General features: G+C 44.6%; 1 protein-coding gene across 2 annotated transcripts in view; it reads left to right on the top strand.

Moving 5' to 3' along the window:
* The window catches only part of GATA5 (GATA binding protein 5), a 61,803-nt gene extending 40,650 nt beyond the window's left edge, over positions 1–21,153 (top strand). For both annotated transcript variants that reach the window (XM_054980669.1, XM_054980670.1), the window contains exons 3-7: positions 10,118–10,287; positions 13,741–13,866; positions 18,632–18,719; positions 19,572–19,687; positions 20,528–21,153. In XM_054980669.1, coding sequence (XP_054836644.1) covers positions 10,118–10,287; positions 13,741–13,866; positions 18,632–18,719; positions 19,572–19,687; positions 20,528–20,683 — 656 coding nt within the window. In that variant the 3' untranslated portion in view covers positions 20,684–21,153. The remainder of the gene's footprint in view (positions 1–10,117; positions 10,288–13,740; positions 13,867–18,631; positions 18,720–19,571; positions 19,688–20,527) is intronic.
* The last annotated feature ends 1,178 nt before the right edge of the window (positions 21,154–22,331 follow it).

Raw genomic sequence — 22,331 nt, 5'->3', positions numbered from 1 at the left:
CTCCAGCTTTTAAATTTCCCAGCTGAATGGGAAGTGATAGAATATCTTCTTTTTTTAGTGCAGTTGGACATAGGATCTTGGGGTGATAGTAGAACTGCACTATTGGCTGGTTTCCATGATAATTTGGAGAGGGGAGAATTGTGTTGGTCTGTTGAACCAAAATAAAACATAAGGCCAGGGGTACCTTAAAGACTAGCAACCTTTATATTCACATGAGCCTTTGTAAGCCAGAGCTTGCCTCTTCACAGGGTCAAGCTGGAATAAATGTTGTTCATCTTTAAGGTTCCCCTCAACTTCCGTTTTACTAAATTGGTTCAACTCTTTTCCGTGGACAACAAGGAACTATAGAATTGGGTGGGTGGGAAATACATTTTGAAAACCAAGCAAAACTTCATTCATTTTTTAACTTGGCTGTTAAATCATTAGCACTTCCTTCTACTGGAGTCATTAGATGTAGTACTAAGTCCCAAAAAATTCATGCAATGTACACACCAGTCCTAAATATACTGGGATTAGGGGGAAATTGGATGGGTACAAAGCTAACTGAAGTATGCTTTTGAAAATCTGGCCTGTGGTAACCTTGGTGTCAATTCAGCAAAATTTATTAAAATTCATGTGGGGGGATTCTTTACTAGTGTCTCTAATGGAAAATTTTAGATTCTTTCATGTGTGGCCTTTTTGAATTAGTTTGAGGCATGGTGACTCAATTTTAAGACCAGAGTAACAAACAACATATTCAGAGGGCCAAGACTGCCAATTCCTGGGAAATTCTCGGAGCTTTTGTGAAGTGGAGCTTCAGTGGGATATAATATTGTAAAGTCCACCCTCCAAACCAGCCGTTTTCTCCAGGGGAACTGATCTGTCACCTGGGAGATCTCCAGGCCCCAACCTGGATCTGGCAACCCTGGTTGGCAACCTTACCCAGGACACAGAGTGAAAACTACTGCTGTAGAGGGTGCCAACCTGCCCGTTCATGTTCACTAGTTAAGCCAACAGAACAGGGGAGATCTTTCTTCACATTATGTGTGTTGGTTTGCAAGGCCCTCTGCATTGAAAAGAGTTCAGCCACTTCCTTCAAAAGAAGCGTTTAGTAGGCCTCTTGGGTGTATACTGTCAAACAAAGCAATTCCATGATGGTGATGAAACCCTCTTCATTCTGTCTAGTTCATTTTTGTCCCATTCTTCTCCAGTTACTCCAGGAAACAAGCAAGGCCATTCGTTTATGGATTTCGGCCATTTATTTCCAAGGAACAGCTTTCATATTAACTTGTCCAAGTAGTTCGATCTCTTGGACATTTACCCAACGTTGCTGGTTCAGGTTGGGAAACATATTCAAAACCTCTGTTAAAGAGACAAGATAGGTTTCTCCAAGCCTGTTGAAAACCCTCAAAAAGTTAGACTGGGAGCGTTGCTGGCCCAATGTGTCATTCGTCACTTGTAGCCTGGCCATGAGATCTGACAAGATCAGACTCACCTGGGTTAGCTCCTAGGAGATGTTTTTTTCTTTCCATTGATTTGTCAGTGATCAGCTTCATCCATCCAATTACTTTGCTAACGTGCCCTGAAAGATATGGCGTGCTTTGAATCTGCATTTTTAAAATGCGACTTTGCATAGCTTCTACAGTTTCCTTGGACCACATTCTGTATTTTTTTTTATGCAAGTGGCAGGTTATACATCTGATGGCAAGTTGAAGAATAATCATTTTTATTCTGGCGCTTCAACTGGGTTGACAGTCAGTGTGATGTAGTGGTTAGTCTGTTCTCCTTGGCTCAAATTCTCATGAAACGATGAAGCTTGTGGGGTGACATTGGGCCAGCAACGCTTCCAGTCTAACTTTTTGAGGGTTTTCAACAAGCTTGAAGAAACCTATCCTGTCTCTTTAACAGAGGTTTTGAATATGTTTCCCAACCTGAACCAGCAACGTTGGGTAAATGTCCAAGAGATTGAACTGCTTGGACAAGTCAATATGGAAGCTGTTTCTTGGAAATAAACGGCCGAAAGCCATAAACGAATGGCCTTGCTTGTTTCCTGGAGTAACTGGAGAAGAATGGGACAAAAATGAACTAGACAGAATGAAGAGGGTTTCATCACCATCATGGAATTGCTTTGTTTGACAGTATACACCCAAGAGGCCTACTAAACACTCCTTTTGAAGGAAGTGGCTGAACTCTTCTCAATGCAGAGGGCCTAGCAAACCGACACATACGATGTGAAGAAAGATCCTCCCCTGTTCTGTTGGCTTAACTACTGAACATGAATGGGCAGGTTGGCACCCACAGCAGTAGTTTTCACTCTGTGTCCTGGGTAAGGTTGCCAACCAGGGTTGCCAGATCCAAGTTGGGAAATTCCTGGAGATTTAGGGGGTGGAGCCTGGAGAGGGTGGGGTTTGGGGAGGGGAGGTATAATACCAAGGTATAATCTGCTACGTATAATACCATAGTGTCCACCTTCTGAAGCAGCCATTTTCTCCAGGGGAACTGATCTCTGTGGCCTGTAATTCCAGGAGATCTCCAGCTCCCCTAGAAGAAATGGCTACTTCGGAGGGTGGACTCTATGGCATTACCCCCTGCGGTGTTCCTAATAAAACCTGCTGTCCTCAGGCTCCACCTCCAAACCCCTAGGAATTTCCCAACCCAGATTTGGCAACCTAGTCCTGGGAGAAACCCATGACTCCCCAGAACCTTACTGGAGCTCCTTAGCAGTAATGGCAAATCAGCTTCTCCAAAATTGTTAAGGAGGATCAGCGGAGGCCATCTTAAAAATCTTACATAGCCAGTATGGTGTAGCAGATAGTGTCAGACTAGGATCTGGAGATTCAGGTTCAAATTCCTACCTTGCCATGGAAGCTTGATGGATGACCGTGGGTGAGTCACACACTCTGAGCCTCGCCTACCTCACCGGGTTGTTGTGAGGATAAACTTGGAGGAAAGGAGAATAATGTAATCCACTTTGGGTTCCCATTGTGAAGAAAGCCAGGAGATAAATGAAGTAAGTAAGTCCGTAGCTATTCAGCATGTCCTCAAGGGCCAAAATGAGGGACAAAGCCAGGGCAGTGGTGTGCTAGGGGCCAGGCAGGAAATAAAAGTCTGTACCCAATAAATAAGGCTGGTTAAAGAATAGGTAGTGCGGAGCTGCCAGCAGAGTGTTGCTTGTAGAGTAGCAGTTATGAGGTGTCAGGCTAGGGTTGAGGACTCCAGGTTCAAATCCTGCCTGCTCACTGAATGGCCCTAACCCAGTCACAGTTTCTTCTCTCTCAGCCTAACCTACACTGCAGGGCTGTTGTTAAGATAAAATAGAGAGGGAAGAGCCATGCACAGACCTCTGAGCTTCTTCATGGAAAGGTGTGATGAAAATGTGATAATGTTCTGCTTGACCTTGCCATTGCTAGGTGTGAACTTCAGATGTGGTTGGTTCCCTGTGTATAGCCCCTAGGGTTGCCAGCTCCAGGGTGGGAAATTCCTGGAGATTTGGGGGGTGGAGCCTGGAGAGGGTGTGGTGTGGGGATGGGAGGGACTTCAGCAAGGTATAATGCTATAGACTCCACCTTCCAAAGCAGCCATTTTCTCCAGGGGGACTGATCTCGGGGGCCTGGAGAGCAGTTATAATTCTGGGAGACCTCCAGCCACCACCGGGATGCTGGCAACCCTATTAGCCCCCAAGGCATGCCTCAATCTTTTGCAGCATGCATGACGGGACAGGGTTCAAGTTAGAGGGCGTCCACGACCCCAGCTTGGTTTTGGTTGTCAAGCCCTCTCTGTAAGCCTTGCAGGCCATCTGGTTGATCTATCTGGGGAACAGAATTATGGACCATTCGGAGCCAGCAAGATCCATTTACTGTTCCAGGTTTCTGTACTACATTGCTTACTTCTCAAGAGCACCTACATTTCTCATTTCTATGGGGCGGTATTAAAAAATCAAACACTATGCTTGTTTTCAAAATATACTCCTTTTATGATGGGGTATTCATATTTTAAAATTCAAATACACTTGTTCTACATCAAGCATGTTGCTAAAATATGCTGCTTTTATTATGGTGTGGTTAAAAAAAAATCAAATACAGTTGTTCTGTATCAAGCATGTTGTTAAAATATGCTACTTTGATTGCCCAGTCTTGGAGGAACAGAGCTTTCATTGTTTGTGTGAATAGGTTTCCAAACCTCAAATGGCACTCGTAGTCAGAGGTCCAAATAGAGTTGCCAGCTCCAAGTTGGGAAATTCCTGGAGATCTGGGGGGTGAAACCTGGAGAAACCGGGGTTTGGGGAGGGAAAGGACCTTGGTATGGCATAATTCCATAGAGTCCACCCCGCAAAGTTGCCATCTTCTCCAGGTGAACTGATCTCTGTGGCCTGGAGACCAGTTGTAGTTCTGGGAGATCTCCAGCCACTACCTGGAGGCTGGCAACCCTAGGTCCAAAGGATTCGCTTCCATGACAAGTTAATATGGAAAATGTTCTGTAAAGTTAGATGCTCTCAAAGCCACTGCATGAGGGCCGTGCTTGTTTCCTGGAGTAAACTGGGACATTAATGGCTAACAATTGTGTTCGCTCCTGCTATCTGTATTGGACAGGGGTAAATGATCTGCTAATCAATCCAGAATGGGGGGCCTTCTCTAGGGTCTGAGACCTGTTTCAGGAATACCATTTTAGGCTACTTACAGTGCCCTCCTAAGCAGAGTTACACTTTTCTAAATCCATTGAAGTCAATGACTTTAGAAGGGTGTAACTCTCTTTAGGACTGCAGTTAATCTTTTTGTGTTGGTTTTTATGCCTCTGTAGGGCATCTGGCTTGTTTGAATATTGATAGTTTGTGCATGTGTGTTCTTTTCATCCATTTTTCTCACTGAGACGCCAGGCAAATTACAGAATTATGAAAATAATGTAATAAAACCCAGTATGATATACACAATGAAAATGCAATAAAACTGGATTATATTTCTGGAGAATGATGAAATAAACAGTATAATATATCTAATGAATACTTGCGGGCGGGAAGGGGGGCAGCAGGGAATGCCCTACATTCTTTTTTTCCAGAAAATTAAAATTACATCCTGTTCCCAATGTAAAAAATGCCGCCTTGCACATTTCTATTTTGCTACCCTCTTCTTTTTGTGCAAAAGTGGGTTTTTTAATATTCTGCAGTATGATAGAAGTGTGGGAGCCTTCCTGACTACCTCAGGCAGGTCATTCCACAAAGTCGAAGCCACAACAAGGAATACACAGACACAGACAATTGCTGATCTTACCCATTTGCAAGGTGGCACCTTCAAGATGAATGTAGCTGCGGCAGCAGGCCATACCAGAAGAGTTGGTCCTCTGGATAGGTATCTCCTAGGTTGTGCCGGGCTTTTTAGGAGATGACCACCACTATCAATTGAATCCAAGAACTGGTACCTAACCAGTACCTTAAACTCAGGGGTCATTTTGTAGAAAAAGAGCTGGAGGAACTCATTAGCATAACTCATTAGCATATACCATGCCTCTTGCCATCACCAGAAGTGTATCATTAGTATAACTGATTTGCATATGCCACACCCCCTGAGATCACCTATTCTGGCTGTTTTGGACCCAATCCTGCCCATTCAGGTCCGAAAGTGGGCCCGAAATGGCAAAAAGGGGCTGAAAATGGCTGAAAAGGTGCCCCAAATGGTCAGGATCGGGCCGCTGATGAGCAGGACAGTGATCCACCAACCATCAGAGGCCTGATCCGGGCCGTTTTGGCCCCAATCCAGGCCAAAACAGGCCCAAAATGGCCGAAAGTAAGGTGGGCAGGGCCACCTGACATGTGAGCTCTTTGGGGAACTGCTGGAACTGCATTCCTGTGCGTTCCCCCTTGAAATGAGCCCTGCTTAAACTTAACCCCGGAATTGGAAATTAATGGAATGACTATAGAACAGATAATTTACATGCTCCTGAGAGCAAATGTGCTGTATTATTTTGTACCATCTGGAGTCTGAGTTGTCTTCAAGGCTGCTCAGTCCAAGATAACCCCCAGTCTCCATTAAGAGTCAGTAAAGGTCAGCTGAACCTCTTCAAATGTGGGAAGTGCCTCCAAGACGGCAAACTTCCCCACCAGTTTCAGGTTGGCAGCCATGTTGGTCTGCAGTCAAACAGCAGGATATGAGTCCAGTGGCACCTTAAAGGTCAACGAGATTCTTCAAGGGTTTAATCTGAAGATATCTGAAGAAGGATGCTTTGACTCTAGAAAGCTTATAACCTTAAAAAATCTTGTTGCTTTCTAAGGTGCCACTAGACTCAAATTCTGGTCTTTCCCACTGGTATCGCCTCTGCCTTGTTAGGATTCAGTTTCAGTTTGTTCACCCATAGTTATTTTGCCACAGCAGCCAGGCAGTATCTCAACAACGAAGAGCAAATCCAAGAGGGGGTGGTCCCAAAAAAATGAAACAAAGCTGAAGAACAGGACCATGTACAAAAGAGTTTAATTTTCTTGCTATCAAAACTCAAATATAAGGCACAACAAAATCAATTTTCTTGCTTCCAGAACACAATTGTAAGGCACATAATAAGCCAAAATCAACCGAGGCGTTGTGAAGAATTCCCAAACTCCTGGCTGAAGGTGGCAACTTCATGAAGTAAAATCATTCGGGAACAGAAGCTTCTAAGAGAAAAGTAGCAGTAGCAGACTATAATTGATTTACATGTCGCTTCTATGTAAAAGAGAAAAGTAGCAATAGCAGACTATAATTGATTTACATGTGGCTTATGACAAAGCACATTGTGCGAAACGGGGCCTAATTTCCAAGCCGGCAAACCCGTTGTCACCTTCAGCTGGGAGTTTGGGAATTCTTCACGCCTCGGTTGATTTTGGCTTATTATGTGCCTTACAATTGTGTTCTGGAAGCAAGAAAATTGATTTCGTTGTGCCTTATATTTGAGTTTTGATAGCAAGAAAATTAAACTCTTTTGTACGTGCTCCTGTTCTTCGGCTTCGTTTCTTTAGTATCTCAACAACAGCATCAAGTGGCCCATCAGCATGTTGATACATACTGAGAAAGGGGTTAGAGACCACAGATTCTTCTAGGAGTAGCAGAGTAAACCTGCTACTGCACAGAATCAGAGACCATCTTGATTCAATTCCCAAAAAAGGAGAATTTGCTCTCTGAGTTGCCGTGAAGACAGGTTGCCAAGCCCAGAGACCTAAAAGAGTCTGTGTCAAGGGGCGTGTCACAGGCATGAAGCTGTGGCATGCCTTCCCAGAATAACTTGAGTGGTTTCCAATTATTCAGCTGGCAAACAGAGACCCCGAGCTTCCTGTTCTCTTTCTTTCCCTTGTCTTATTCAAGACCCTTTGCATTTTATCCCCCAGATTTAAGAAGCAAGAAGATTTCAGGGAATACATCAATGGGTGCCATGTTGGAAATCAGTCCTAAGTAGGGTTGCCAGGTCCAGATTGGGTAATTCCTGGAGATTCAGGGGGGTTGGGGCCTGGAGAGGGTGGGGTTTGGGGAGGGGAGGGGCCTCAGTGGGGTATAATGCCATAGAGTTCACCCTTCAGAGCAGCCATTTTCTCCAAGGGAACTTGTCTCTGTTGCTTGGAGATCAGTTGTAATTCCAGGAGATCTCCAGCTACCACCTGGAGGCTGGGAACCCTAGTCCTAAGTAACTGATTCCATCCTGAAATGGTTCTTCTCACTGTTAGAAAGTTTCTCCCAATATTGCAAGTCAAGCTGATGCAATTCTTGAGCACTGATCAAAAATAATCTTCATTCACAAATGCGCTGCATGAAGAATTGCATGGAGTCATCGAGAACTTCTGAACATGTCAGTGAAAAGGAAGTTGGGAGAAATGGAAGCCTCTTCCATTTCTGGAACCAACTAAGTTGCAAGTTGGCCAATATTTTAGCGGTGTGCAGATGTGGCTGCCCTACAGTTTGGTATCCCATTATCCAATAAACGATCTTATCAGGAGCCTGTATTATTTCCAAGAAGAATCTGACTTGATGACTTCTCCCTCCCTCCCCAACCAATAACTACTGTCTCCTAAGTCTTTAATGCATTCCCACCCTGTGTGCTTGAGTACTGTAGAATTTGGAAAGATCTATTGAAGGGGCCTTAAAACCAAGCCACCGCATTAGATGCAGCCGTCAAAATTTGAGAGACTCTTGGTAGCAAAGAATCCCTTCTCTTCCCACCAGTAAATGGGCAATCATGTTATCCTGAGAGAAGGTATGATAGCTTTGAGGAATCCAAAGCAGTTGATAGCTTTGGAGGAATCCACTCCCTAGAAAGTACATTGCTGTCCCTGGGCTTTGAATGACTGGGTGAAGACCAAGGGCTGGATGCTAGACAGCAATACTCCCTGATATCTCTTGCTGTAACAGGAAGACTGCCTGTCTGTTGTGCTGGACATTAATGAGAAATGTATGCAATGTGTAGGAGATAGGTGGTGACCTAAAGAAGGGTCTTCTCGGTTGTGGCTCCAAAGTGATGGATTTTCCTCCACAAGGAGAATAGTTTGTCCAAGTCAGTTAGTCTTTCCTCACTGGCTCTTCTTCCTGTCTGTATTTTGTTTAGTATTTGTTTTCAAGAGGGCTTTTTTTCAGCTGGAATGCAGTGGAAAGGAGTTCTGGCACCTCTTGAAAATGGTCACATGGCCAGTGGCCCTGCCCCCTGATCTCCAGACAGAGGGGAGTTTAGATTGCCCTCCGCACCACTTGGCGCAGAGGGCAATCTAAACTCCCCTCAGTCTGGAGATCAGGGGGCAGAGCCACTGGCCATGTGACCATTTTCGCCGAGGACTGTTTAAACTTTAACAAACAACCCCCTTGTTCCCGCTGACCAAAAGTGACATCATTGTGCAGTCCTGCATTCCACCACCTCTTTTTCCAGAAAAAAAGCCCTGGTTTTCACTTGTCTTATGTATGTTTTGATGTTTTTGATTGTTCACTGACTTGGGGACCCTACTGTAAGCTGGGTGGGGAGGTGACACAGACACGTTTTAAATAAAATATTTGTTTGAATGTGCGGAGAAGCATCCTCCAATTTTAATCCAGGAAAAAATTGGAAACACACCCTGCCCTCTGAGTTGAAACTGGGGGAATGTTGATCTCCTTAGTCCCTTGGCATCTTAAGTATCTTAATACTTACCAAGGCAGTATCATAAAATTGCTTCAATACGGAATCCATCGATGTATGTTTGGTGTTAAGCTGCGACTGGTTCTGTTCCTTGAATTTTCTGAAACTTTGAGATCCACAAGACTGATTTAAAAAAAAATAAAAGACAAACTGAATTTTGAGGAGGGGGTGTTGAATGGGGTGATGAGAGAGAGAGCATTGTGCATGTGTTCTTGGAGCCAATTGTAGATGTGAGGGGCAGGAAGAGAGAAAGGACGGAGGCATGAGACCACAGGAACTTGAGAATGGTGGAGATGGTGAAGGAGGATCTCAGGCAGGGGAATACCAGGAAATGAAAGCAGAGCGCCAAAGAGGAACAACAAACAAGAGGAGAGAATCACGGTAAATACAGCAAGAGTACAAGAAGAGGGGGGCAAAGCCATGCAGGTGCTTCAAACGTAAAGAAGAGATGGTTCGTGCTGGATCTGGGAGAAGATAAGAAGGCAACATTAGAATTTAGGATCAGGAAGTACAGCAGAACGATGAGAGGAGACTTCAGCAACAGAGGATAGGAATGAGAGAGCGAGGTGTAGCAGCATGAACATGTTTGCAGTAGTCAAGGCAAGAGGTGCTGGAGCATGAACTAGAGTTTCCACTGTGGAGCTAGAGAGAAAGTTAGTTATAAAAGATAGATCCAGAGGAGTTAGTCGTGTTAGTCTGTAGTTGCAAAATAGTCAAGAGTCCAGTTGCACCTTTAAGACTAACCAACTTTGTTGTGGCAGAAGCTTTCGAGAGCCACAGCTCTCTTAGTCAGATGGATCTGATGAAGAGAGCTGTGGTTCTCGAAAGCTTATGCTACAATAAAGTTGGTTAGTTTTAAAGATGCTACTGGACTCTTTATTATAAAAGATAGTAATTCAGAGTAGAAGTTCAGTAACTTAAAATCATCTCTGTGCTTCTTAATATTAAAAAAGGCTCCAACTTGAGCTCCAAGCATATAACAAAACTCATCCTCTTCTCCCCCCCGTCCTTATTTCCATTTCAGAGTTTTTGGAAGAATTCCCGGGCGATGGCAGAGAATGTGTCAACTGCGGAGCAATGTCCACCCCACTCTGGAGGAAGGATGGCACCGGGCACTACCTGTGTAACGCCTGTGGGCTCTATCACAAAATGAATGGCATTAATCGGCCTCTTATCAAACCCCAGAAAAGGCTGGTAAGGCTAATAAAGACTTTGTGTGTGTGTAAACAACCTTGAAACTGCTGATTGTGTGAATTCGTGAGTGGTTTAGTCTGATCGTTATATTTGGAGTCAGAAACATTTTCCTCTCCTGCCCATTCAATCCTTCCTCTGATGTCCTAGTCCCACGTGCACCAATTCACAGCTTGGAGTATAACATCTCTCTTTAGCTATGGTGGGTGGTGGAGAGTGTCCTCAAGTCATAGCTGACTTACAATGACCCCTGGTGGGGTTTTCATGGCAAGAGACTAACAGAGGTGGTTTGCCATTGCCTGCCTCTGCAACCCTGGTCTTCTTTGGAGGTCTCCCATCCAATTACTAACCAAAGCCGGCCCTGCTTAGCTTCTGAGACCTGGCAAGATTGGGCTCTCCTGGGCTACGGAGCATTAGAATTTTTGTGCAGAAGCATCTTCTAGATAGCTTTATGGGCCTTAATTGCTTTGATTCACCATTCCTGGGTGAGGGGCATGTTCAGAAGAGCTATATGCCTCAATCCCTGTGTTCTGTTTTCGGTCAATCAAGTTGCCCACTAGATCTTAGAAGTGGCAGTGCCATCATTCTTGCCTCTGCCCCATACAGAAATCTATAGGGCTACCATTCCCCCACCAGGTGCAGGGGATCCGCTGCTCCCACCCTTCCACCCCCTGCACCCACTTACTTGGCTGGTGGGGGGTGCGCCCCCCTGAGCTGTACCCCGTGTGCTCCTGCACCCACAGTGGACCCGTTTGGGGGGGAATCGTGCCCCACAGGGCCCAATCTTGCCCTTGTTGAGTGCAGGAGCACTCGCGGCCAGCCTTTTACTCCCATGTGAAGACATCACTTCCAGAAGTGACATTATCGCGCAAGCTGGGAGCATGTGCGCGAAAAAGAAAACCCCTTGAGCGGCAAGGTGAATGCCAGGCTCCCAATCTCCTTCCGGGGGAGTAAAGGGACCTGGAAAACCCCTGGTTTGGGCTCCAGGGGACCTGGCAACCCTAATATTTAACAAGATGCATTGCTGTGCTCTTCTATCTGTAACAGTAGAAAAGAACAAGAGTCCAGTAGCACCTATAAGATTAACAAAATTTGTGGAAGGGTATGAGATTCTAGGGAGAATTCAGGCTGGATTTGATCTTGTGCCCACTTATTTGTCTTTTTGGCCATCCTTGGTGTCCGTAAAACTCTCCTCCAGCACCACATTTCAAATGAATCAAGGAGAAAGAATTGCACATTGGAACACCACATTGTAATGCAAGCCCAAGTGGTACTGGAATCTCTTTGCACAGCTCTTTGGGTTTATGGCTGAGCCTTTTTGTGACACTTTTCCTACATGTTTTGCATAAATACATGGAAGTCCATAGTGCGGAGGGCTTATCAGCTGGCTGTCAAAAGCACTTTCTGTTGAAGGGCTGAGCCCAGCTTTGTATAAACAAACACTGTAGGGCACATGGTTGAAGCAGCATCTTCCTAGGCAAGGTCAAAGCTCCCTCCAAAGGGAAATACTGGGAAAGGAAGGAGCACCAATTCACTTTGGCTTATGGATAGAATTTCAACAGCCTTGTGATGTTCCTCCCCCAGAGGACTGAAATAACTGAATCTTTCTCATTTCCCTCCGTGACCAATATTGGAGAGAAGCAATGTATAGTTCCCCCTTTCCCCTCCTAGAACAGTAACAGCCAAGACTCAGTTACTAGCCAGGAAAATTTCAGGTTTTGCCTCTGCAACCATGTCTTATCGGTATATATACATTTTGATTCAGTCCTTCTTTCATATGATTTATTTATGTCATTTATGCAATGGTTTCTCCTGCCTCATTATCCTCATAATAACCCTGTGAGGTCAGTTAAGCTGAGAGTGAGGGACTGCTGGGAAATTTCTAGGCCCCACGTAGAGGTTCGTAAACTTAATGGGAACGAATTAAAACTCCAAGGAACCCATAGGGTAGATGCTATGACTGTGGTCAACCAGATAGGAATGGAACCACCAGTATTCATCTTTGCCAACCTGTCCAAAAATATACCATGGTCAATGGTATTAAAAACGCAGGGCTTCCCTTGGGCCTGACCCGGAAACTGCAGCAGCTACCCCGGCTCCCCGTGGAATTCCGGATCAGGTTCAAGGTTCTGGTTCCGACCTCTAAAGCCCTAAATGGACTGGGACCAGCATACCTGAGAGACCGCCTCTCCCCATATGTACCTCAGAGGGCTCTTAGATCTGCTGGTAAACACCTACTGGTGGCCCCTGGCCCCAGGGAGGCTCGGCTGGCCTTGACGAGGGCCAGGGCATTTTCTATATCTGGCCCCAACCTGGTGGAACTCTCTGTCGGAAGACACTCAGGCCCGCCAAGATCTTGTATCTTTTTGGCGGGCCTGTAAGACGGAGATGTTCCGCCAGGCATATGGTTGAGGCCAGCACTGGATCCATCTAATTAGCCTCCTTGCCGGTCTCCTGCTGGGGGGAGGGGAACATATGGTCCATCTGCCTCCCCATGCTTGAGGAGTTAGAGCTTCACCAACCCACACCTCCACACTTTTCTTCCCTTGTGTATGGTGGGCAGGGACAGGAAGAAGGGTGCACCACCTGGAATGCTGAAATCCATGTTGGTACTGAGATGTATTTTATTGGTTTTATTTATTGCAATTTATTTATGATTGTAACCCGCCCTGAGCCTGCTTGCAGGGAGGGCGGTCTTAAAATCTAATCAATCAATCAAAACCATCAAGAGATTCAGGAAAATTTTCAGAGTTGTATCACCACCTTCAGTGAAGGTACCACATATCAAGGTAGTCAAGGTATGGCTTCCCTACTATAATCAGGGCTGACACTAGACTGGAAGAGATCTGGATAATTGAAGAATACATCCCATTAGGAACTGGATGTATTCTGCTTGCAGTTTGATCTGTTGATATCCTGTAGCCCAGACCTAAGCACATGACCAGCCCCTAATTAAGTACCATTTGTGTTTAGTATTCCAAAAGCCCCATCGCAGATGCGACTTGAAATTTGCCTCTTTCAATTTTGGAAAATAGAATGCAGTAGAAAAAAATTGGAGCTGGTTGCTGCTTAGTGAGAAGAATATGTCCCCGCAGCAATCTAATATTAGGCAACACTTTCATTAAAAATTCTTTGGCTGTTCTTGCCCTAGATCTGCAATATCTTTGTTGGCAAAAATCCATTTCACTTCAGTGGAAGGGATTAAAGGGATATGACCAAGCTTTGTTGCAGGCAGCAGTTTTTTAAAAAATTGCACATCGAAGTGATCTCAGCAGCCAGCTATTTTGTACAAATGAGTTTTGTTATCTTTTGTGTCAAATCGGCATTTTTCATTTTTCCAGGAAATGGGTTTAAGCTGAGTTTCCCTCCTCCTCCTTTCTTTAATTTTGTTATTCCGTCTCCCTCATTTGGGCGCAGCAACAGTGTCTAAGGGTATTTGTTTGCTTTCTTTTTCAGTCTTCCTCTAGACGTGCAGGTCTCTGTTGCACGAACTGTCATACCACCAATACGACGCTCTGGAGACGAAATGCAGAAGGGGAGCCCGTATGCAACGCATGTGGATTATACATGAAACTCCACGGGGTAAGCAGCCGGCTGCTTCATATACTTGAGCTTTCCTGTCTGCCACCAGAGAGCCTTGAGATGCCTCCATTAAGGGTGCCTTCAGGCATTTTGCAGAATTACTGGAAAAGGATTTCCAAACTCCAGATGGATTTCTCTTAGAGTCGCAACTGATTTCCAGACAGCAGAGGTCAATTCCTCTGGAGCAAATGGCAGCTTCGGAAAGTGGACTGTACGGCATCCCATCCCCATTGAGCTGCTGCCGTCCCCAGCCATCACCCCAAATCTCCAGGAATTTTCCAAGATGGAGTTGGCAACCTTGCCTAACTGATTGCTCAGCCTGTGCTTGGAGGTGGGCCTCATAGGTGTGTAGTGCTGCCAAGGAAATTCATGGAAATTTGGGTGGGGTGACCAGAATTTGGGGAGAGAGCTAGAGTTGCCATAGGGTTACCAGTCGCCTGGTGGGAGTGGGGGATCCCCTGCTCCCAGCCTCTGCCCCCCCACTCACCAGCAATTGGGGGGAGGGACAGCAATTGGCCCAGGAGCTCCTCAGCATGTGCATACTGTGTGAATATGCAAGGTAAGTCCCCCCCCCAGTGCCCCAACCCCCCCCCCCAGTCCCTCCAGGTTGGGCTCCCTAGGATGCCCAGCCCTCTAGGGGCCAAATGGATGTCAGGCAGTAGGAGCAGGGGGCAACAGGGTACTTACCAGCTAGCGAGCTCCCACACCCACCCATCATGCCAGAAAATGATGTCATTTTCCAACACGACAAGGAAACCTCAGGCCATGCCAGGGGACAATTCAGTAAAAATAGCTCTCAGACTTAGTGTTTGGGAGAAATTTTCACTGAATTGTGCCATGACACTTAATGTTTGGCAGTGATTTTTACTGAATTGTACCCTGGTGTGACCCGTAGTTTCCATGTAATGAGGAACCACATGCCCGTGTTGCATATGTGCCTCTTGTCCCAGGTGCCTCCCCCTGCTGCTTAGGTGTGAGGAGTTGTGGGGGCAGGGTCTCAGAGCAGGAGATGCTCCACCTCCAGAAAGATGTAATGTCATACAGTCCACCTTCTGAAGCTGCCATTTTCTCCAGGTGAAGTGCTACCTGTAGTCTGGAGTCTCCCAAAGGGGAGGTGAAATTGACAGCACCTTCTGGGAAGCGAAAAAGAAATTAACAAACCCTCTGAGGAGTGATCTCTGCTGTCTCTGTGTTTTTAAACTATGCTTCCCAGCTAACATTGTGTCTCCCTACACTTGAGCATTCTCATGTAAGATGTAGAGAGACTCTAAGTGTGCTAGTTTTAGAGGTGAGATTGTTGTATGTGCAGGAGAAGACTTTCTCCATGGTGTCCCCCAGGCTCTGGAATACCTTTCCCAGGAGACCTAGATGCCCCCAGATTGATGACCTTTCTGAGAGCAGTTAGTTCTCTTTTTATTTTATTTGTTTATTTTATTTGTTTTTTTACACCTTGCTTTCTCCCCAGCGGGAACCCCAAAAATACTTACAACATCTTCTCCCGCTCCATTTTATCCTCCTATGAGGTAGATTAGGCTGAAAGTGGGTGGATGACTGGCCCCAAGATCACCCAGCCATCTTCCATGGCAGGGTGAAGACTTGGAGGTGGGACTTCCAGACCCTGGCCTAATGCTCTAATACCACACTGGCTCTTTTTCTGCAAGGGCTGGGGATGGTGATAAACTATTCCTTGTACCAAGTTTTCTTTTTGAAGGCCGTTCGGTATATTAACGACGTTTGTTTTGGATGGTGTTTTGTACCATTGCTTTAAAAGAGGAATATGGAGAGAAGTGTCTACCAATGAGCGTTATGATAACAAAATTGTACACCCATGCTCAGAGACTTTGTAGGTTTTACCATAGAGTTTTGGTGGAATCCTAGAACATCACACTGCTGAGCTGGTTTCACTTCCGGGGTCCCACTAGAAGGGATGTTATGTTGTTGCCATGGTATCAGTTTTCCCACAATCTTCCTCTCCCTGCTGCAACAGACAACAGTGTGAGGTCAGGGCCATAAATGAGGGAAGCTTCCCCAGATAAGAAGTAGACAAGAATCTGCATATCACTCCCTTTCTACAGGCATTCCATTGGGGGACTATAAATGAAAATGATAACTCTTGTAGTTAGTGTTCAAAAAAAGAGAAAATGTGTATTGAATACTGTCTCCTATTGGCAATGATTGCAGAATCTTCTGCTGTGAAATATCAGTAACAAATATTGAATCATCAGGCAAATCTTTCCCCATTCATTTTTTTTTTCATTTACAAATTTTGGAGACAGCTCGGAGAGTTGAATTCATTTCAGCTCTCAGTTCCAAATGTCTGTGAAGTCCAGACCTAAAGCAGCAGCAAGTATTTAAAACTTGCCAAATATTCAAATTTGCGTGTGACCTTTTTAAAAATCACAAAGTTCAAGTACTCTAACGTTTGGTACTGTTTTTATAGTGTTTGAGGGTTTTTTATAAATTGGATATGATATCTGATAAATCCTGTCTGATAAAAAAAACCCCATTACATGTCAGATACAGACCACTTATAACTGTATATAACCGCAGCTATCAGCACAGCCAACTTTTAAATACCATTGCATGTCTCCTATCCAAGTAAGTTCAATTTACACAGTGCATATTCAGAGGAAGTTTTGGCAAAACATCTGAAATAATATTTGACATCATAATGTACAGAAAAGTGTTGAATGAAGAATATTTTCAGCTCTACACCACTTGGTTGTCTCTTCTGTTTGTCAAAATTTAGTCTGCAAACTCCTTAGGACATTGACCAAGATATGGCCTTTTACATCATTTACGGTTTTAAAAAAATCATTTATTATAAAATGTCTATTCTACCTTTCTCCTAACAAAACAGTGCTTAGAGGAGACTACAGTAAAAGAAACTTAAAAAAAATAGAGCAGTGGTAAAACAATAAAATGACAGTATGTGCTACAACTAATCTTCCTAGGCCAGTAAAACCAGTGTTGTGTAGTGGTTAGAGCGACAGATTAGGATCTGGGAGACCCGGGTTCAAATATCCAGTCTGCCACAGTAGCTTCCTCGATAACCTTGGGCCAGTCACACACTCGGCCTCACGGAGTGGTTACTTTGAGGATAAAATGGAAAGAGGAGAAAGATGTAAGCCACTTTAGGTCGACAATGAACAGGAAAACAGGATAACAGATACCCTAAAACAATAACATCACACTAGACAACAACACAGGAGCTACTCAAAGAAAACCAGAAAAATCAACAGGATGCATCTCAGTTCAAACTATTAAAAGCCATTCATAGATCTCCAAAAGGCTGACAGTGAGACGGTAAAGCAAGGAATGCCTGTCTAGGACATCTTTATCCAAAATGCTCAGAGCACTATACAAGCACCATACATGTTGCTCCCTTTCTCATTTTGTCGTCACAACAACTCGGTGAGTTTTGCCATGGTAGGTAGTGGCTGCTCCAAGATCACTGGTTTCATGGAAGACTGACATTGACTTAGGGCTCAATGATGAAAAGTCCTGTTCTATCTACCCACCAATCCATCTCTCAGAGTCAGGGACATGTTCTCGTCTGATACGCCAATGCTGCTCCTTTAAATGTGCTCTAATTTGAAAATAATGGAAAATCTCAAGATTGGAGGGTAGGAGCTTAAATCCTCTTAATTTTTTTTTTAAAATTAGAAGGCATCAAAACGTGGTAATCTAGATTTGAGCATCAATGCAGCTCTCTCAGGGACAGAGGAGTATTTTATTCTATGGCTAATGCTCCAAAGCCAGGGGTAAGGGGGCTAGGAAATGAATAACATCTATCAGGAAGTTCTCCAAACACTGTGTCTCATACATCTGTTACCCAAGGACTGCCGCTGAGAAAAATAGCCTCCCATGAAGGACAAGGACATTTTCTAGTGTGTATAAGGAAGGGAGAGAAAATGTATGTGCATAGAAATGCCGATCTAAACCAACAAAAAATCTTGGGGTACCTTAAAGATTTATTGTTGTTTGAGCTTTCATGGGATATGCGGAGCATTCTCAGTTGACAGATACAGCTGCATGGCAAAATTGTGAATAGCTGTGTGAAAAGCCAATGAAAAGTAAGAGGTCTAGTTTTGGACTTTTTCAGTGCACATCAGAGGGCCAAGCTACAAGTGACGAATGACACTTGAACAGCAAGTGTATTTCTCCCTGTTCACTTGCCCTCCACTCAATCCACTTGCCATTCAAGTGTCATTTGTCACTTGTAGCTTGGCCCTCAGATGTGTAAAACAGAAGTGATCTTGTCAGTACAGCAGTAACTGTTGTTGAGATTCCCTTTAGTATGCTAACCTTATTTCCAAAGTAACAATTTCAGAAATAACAATTTAGCATCTCAAATAGTTCACATTAGCCCAAGCATGTCAGAGCTTGGAAATTAAGCAGGGTTGGTCATGGCTAGTATTTAGACAAGACACCAACAACAAAGATCTGCTATGCAGAGGCAGGTAACAGAACGTGGACTGATTCCGCACATGTTGGATAATGCACTTTCAATGCACTTTCTCAATCGTTTGAGGTGGATTTTTTGTTCTGCACACAAAAAAATCCGTTCCAAATTATCTATAAAGAGGATTGAAAGTGCATTATCCAACGTGTGCGGAATCACTCTTAGTGACTATTATGCGAAGCTTATTTCCAACATACTATGAGAAAAAAACATGGTCTCGATTAAGATCTCAATGAATGGAATCACATTTGCTAATTAATCCAGATCTGACTAATACCTCTCCTCTTTGTTCATGTCAAGGTGCCAAGGCCCCTGGCGATGAAGAAGGAGAGCATCCAGACAAGAAAGAGGAAACCTAAAAATATCACCAAAGGCAAATCTTCAACAGGTAGCAATTTTCATGCCTTTCTTCCAACAGCTGTTGTGCTTGCGCAGCTGCTTCTTGACTCAATGGGAGATTAAACTGTGGAATTCACTGCTAAAGGACGTCATGATGGCCACGATCATATATGGCTTCAAAGGGGATTAGACTGACTAATGAAGGAGCCACACTTCATTGACACATTATCCTCTGGATCTTAGATCTTAGATCTCTGGATCTGGATCTAAGATCTCTTAGATCTTAGATCTCTGGATCTTGCTACTACAGACTAACACGGCTAACCCCTCTGGATCTTAGATCCAGAGGGGTTAGCCGTGTTAGTCTGTAGTAGCAAAATAGAAAAGAGTCCAGTAGCACCTTTAAGACTAACCAACTTTACTGTAGCATAAGCTTTCAAGAACCACAGTTCTCTTCGTCAGATGCATTTCCTCTGGATTACTCCTTTTCTGGGGTTTTGGCCTTTAGGGGAGGACTCAATGGGGTCCGGCCCAGCAACTCTACCACTAAACCACTGCCCCTCCATGAGCAGAAGGTCAGCCCAGATCTCATTAAGTTGGCAGAAATGAATAAACAGAGGTGGGTGCTATCCAAATCTGAGTAAAGCTCCGCCTCAAATCTTTGCCGGTAGTTTTTGTGTGAGTGTTATTTTTTTTAACACTTCAGAAAATTAAGATCTTAGGCATAAATGCAGGTAGAAGCAATACCAGAATGATGGTTGGCCAGGAAAGGCACGCAAGGTTATGAGAAGAGCTGGAAGTCAATGAATCGTGGCAGTGAATCTAGCAAAGGGTAGTGACCATGAGATTTTGCTTCATGTCTTTGTTGCCGTCTAAATCTGTTAAAACCATTCCCTTTCAGGGTCCACAACTTCAACCACCAATTCCCCTTCTTCCATAACGAACTCTGAAAGCACCGTCACTTTAAAAACGGAACCTACCGTCACATCACAATATCCAGGACAATCTACTTCCCAGGTAAAGTATAGCAGGAACCATTGCACCTTTAGCTTACGAGCTTATCAGACATACATACAGTCCCTTTATACCAACTGTAAAATGATTTTTTTTGTAATCCAATGACTGTTAACTCAAAAGGCAGAATCAAAACTAGAACACCTTCTTCAATGGTCCATTGGAATGGCTCTGGCAGGCCTTCCTCTGGGAAGCATTTGACAAATATGTAGCCGCCACCGAGAAAGCCCTGTTGCTGGTTGATGTATGCAACACCACCTTGTCTCCAGATTTGAAGAGCAATTGGGAAAATGGGCAGAGGAGAAAGGCAAATGGCCAAGGGCTATACTCTTCCTCACAAGACTGAATGCTACATGCTTGATTGGCATTAACTAGCGGTGGGACGGCAAACCAGCACTTTGCTGGTTCAAATCCCACTACTGCCACAAGCTTTGTAGGTGGCCTTGGGTAAGCCACTCTGCTCAGTCCCAGCTTGCCAGCTGTATTGTAGGGATGATAATGACACTGATTTTGTTCTCTGCTCTGAGTGGGTCACTAGTCTGTCTAGAAGAGCTGCTGTAGCACAGTGGTTAAGTGGTTGGGCTGCGAATCAGCTCTCTGATGGTTTGACTCCCACTACTGACATGAGCTCAGCAGGTGGCCCTGGGTAAGCAACTCCCCTCAGCCCCGGCTCCCCAGCTATATTATGGGGATAATAATAACACTTATGTTCACCACTCTGAATGGGGCACCTGACTGTCTAGAAGAGCGGTGTATATAAACACACTGCTATTAAATGGTATACTTGTGCCCAGAAAGCATCACCTCTAATAGTGACAAATATGTTGGTTTCCCTGCTTGTAGGGTCCAAGCCAGTCTGAAGATGCCTTAACTGATGGCCATACTCAGTTCAAGTACGAACCGGAGGATTATGCCTTCTCTTCGTCCACCATGCCCCAGCAGTCAGGACTGAGTGTTGCTCTTCGTCAAGACTCATGGTGCGCACTGGCGCTGGCCTAAAAACTGGTCTTCCATTTTGAAAGAAGCATGCTGCAGAACAATCTTTGATTTTTAGGCGGCCGGTGGATAGCAAGCCAAAGGAATCTCCCGCCTTAGTACTTTCAGCCTGAAAAGGCTTTCTGTAATCAACACAGTGCGATGTTTTAAAAGATGGATGTTTATTTTCCCCCCCGATGGATGGCAAGTCGTACAAATATCGATTGAGTACAGCCAGAAGCGTTCTTCTTGACCCGCCCAGCTCTCGTGGTACTTGGTTCTCTCAAAGCTTTAACTCTCACCTTCACTAATCGAAAATGGGAGAAATGGGGACTTCTGTTCTTGGGAGGAAGGTTTCTCTCTTCCCTGTGATGCAGTCTAAATAAATAAATTTCAGAATCTGTTTTATTCACACTGATTCTCCCCTCTCCCCCTTATGACTCAACTGTGTGCAATTTTACTCCACTTCCCAATAAAGACTACGATAGAACATGGCACCAAGTAACTTAATTTTTTTTTAAATGTAAACAGTGTTTTTTCCCCTGATGTCTGTTGGTGGGGGGCAGGTTAAAGAGGAGAGAGAAAGCCTTGTTTTAAAACATTTGCTGTTTTATATTAAAAAGAATCCTCCTAAGAGTGTGCTAGCTTCTGAAGAGTGTTAATTTATCACTGTTAAAAGTAGGGCACATGTGGAAATCTTCTTGCTACCCTTCTGTTAGGCACAAGGGAATCTCTCTCACATACACTCACTGTATCGATCAGGAGACGCCAAACTCTGGCACAGAATGGTGGGTGCAACCACAAAATGGCTGCTGTGGCTTACCTTCAGTCACTCCTTGAAGAGCCTTGTGTTGTGGTGGCAGCTGCTGCCAAAGAAACTTTAAAAATAAAATATGCACAGCCAATCAAATCTTCAACTGCCAATCAGAAGCCTTGCCGGAGAAGAGCTGATCCGGCATGGCCCACTTTCTAAAAGTTCTTGGTGAGTGCCATAGTGCTCACGGGCACCATGTTGGGGACCCTTGGTATAGATCAGGGGCGGCCAAACTTGCTTAATGTAAGAGCCACATAGAATAAACATCAGATGTTTGAGAGCCGCAAGACATGATGCATTGAAGTGACTTCAGATGAAGAGGTGGGTTTGGCAGAATGTCTTGAAAGTGACATCACAGGAAGAGGTGGAGCTTGGGAAGAGCCATCACCTGACCTTTGACTTGGAAGTGATGTCACATCCTTGCTAGGCTTCACCCCCAAAGTCCTCAGGTATTTTCTGAGTCAGACCCGGCAACTCCAACATTTTTATTAAAAATATGAAAGACATGGAAAGAAAGAAGGAAAGGGAGGGAGGGAAAGGCATGAAAAGAAAAGAGGAAAGGGAGGGAGGGAAATAAACTAAACTAAAATAAAATGTATGGCCATGGCACTACTCAGAGACCACCAGGAGCCACACAATATGTCTAGAAGAGCCACATGTGGCTCCCGAGCCGCAGTTTGGCCACCCCTGGTATAGATAGTAAGTTATAAGCCAGTTCTAAACATTGTCATACTTTAGTATGACTGCAGTGATCTTAAGCCAACCAGAACCAATGAGTTGAAATGAAATTTCTGCTAAACATTAGGAAGAACTTCCTGGCAGAGTGGTCCCTCAGTGGCACAGGCTTCCCTGGGAGGT

Source organism: Eublepharis macularius, chromosome 5 (genome assembly GCF_028583425.1).
Source record: "Eublepharis macularius isolate TG4126 chromosome 5, MPM_Emac_v1.0, whole genome shotgun sequence".
Taxonomy (NCBI): Eukaryota; Metazoa; Chordata; class Lepidosauria; order Squamata; family Eublepharidae; genus Eublepharis; species Eublepharis macularius.
This window is presented reverse-complemented; position numbering and strand designations above follow the sequence as displayed.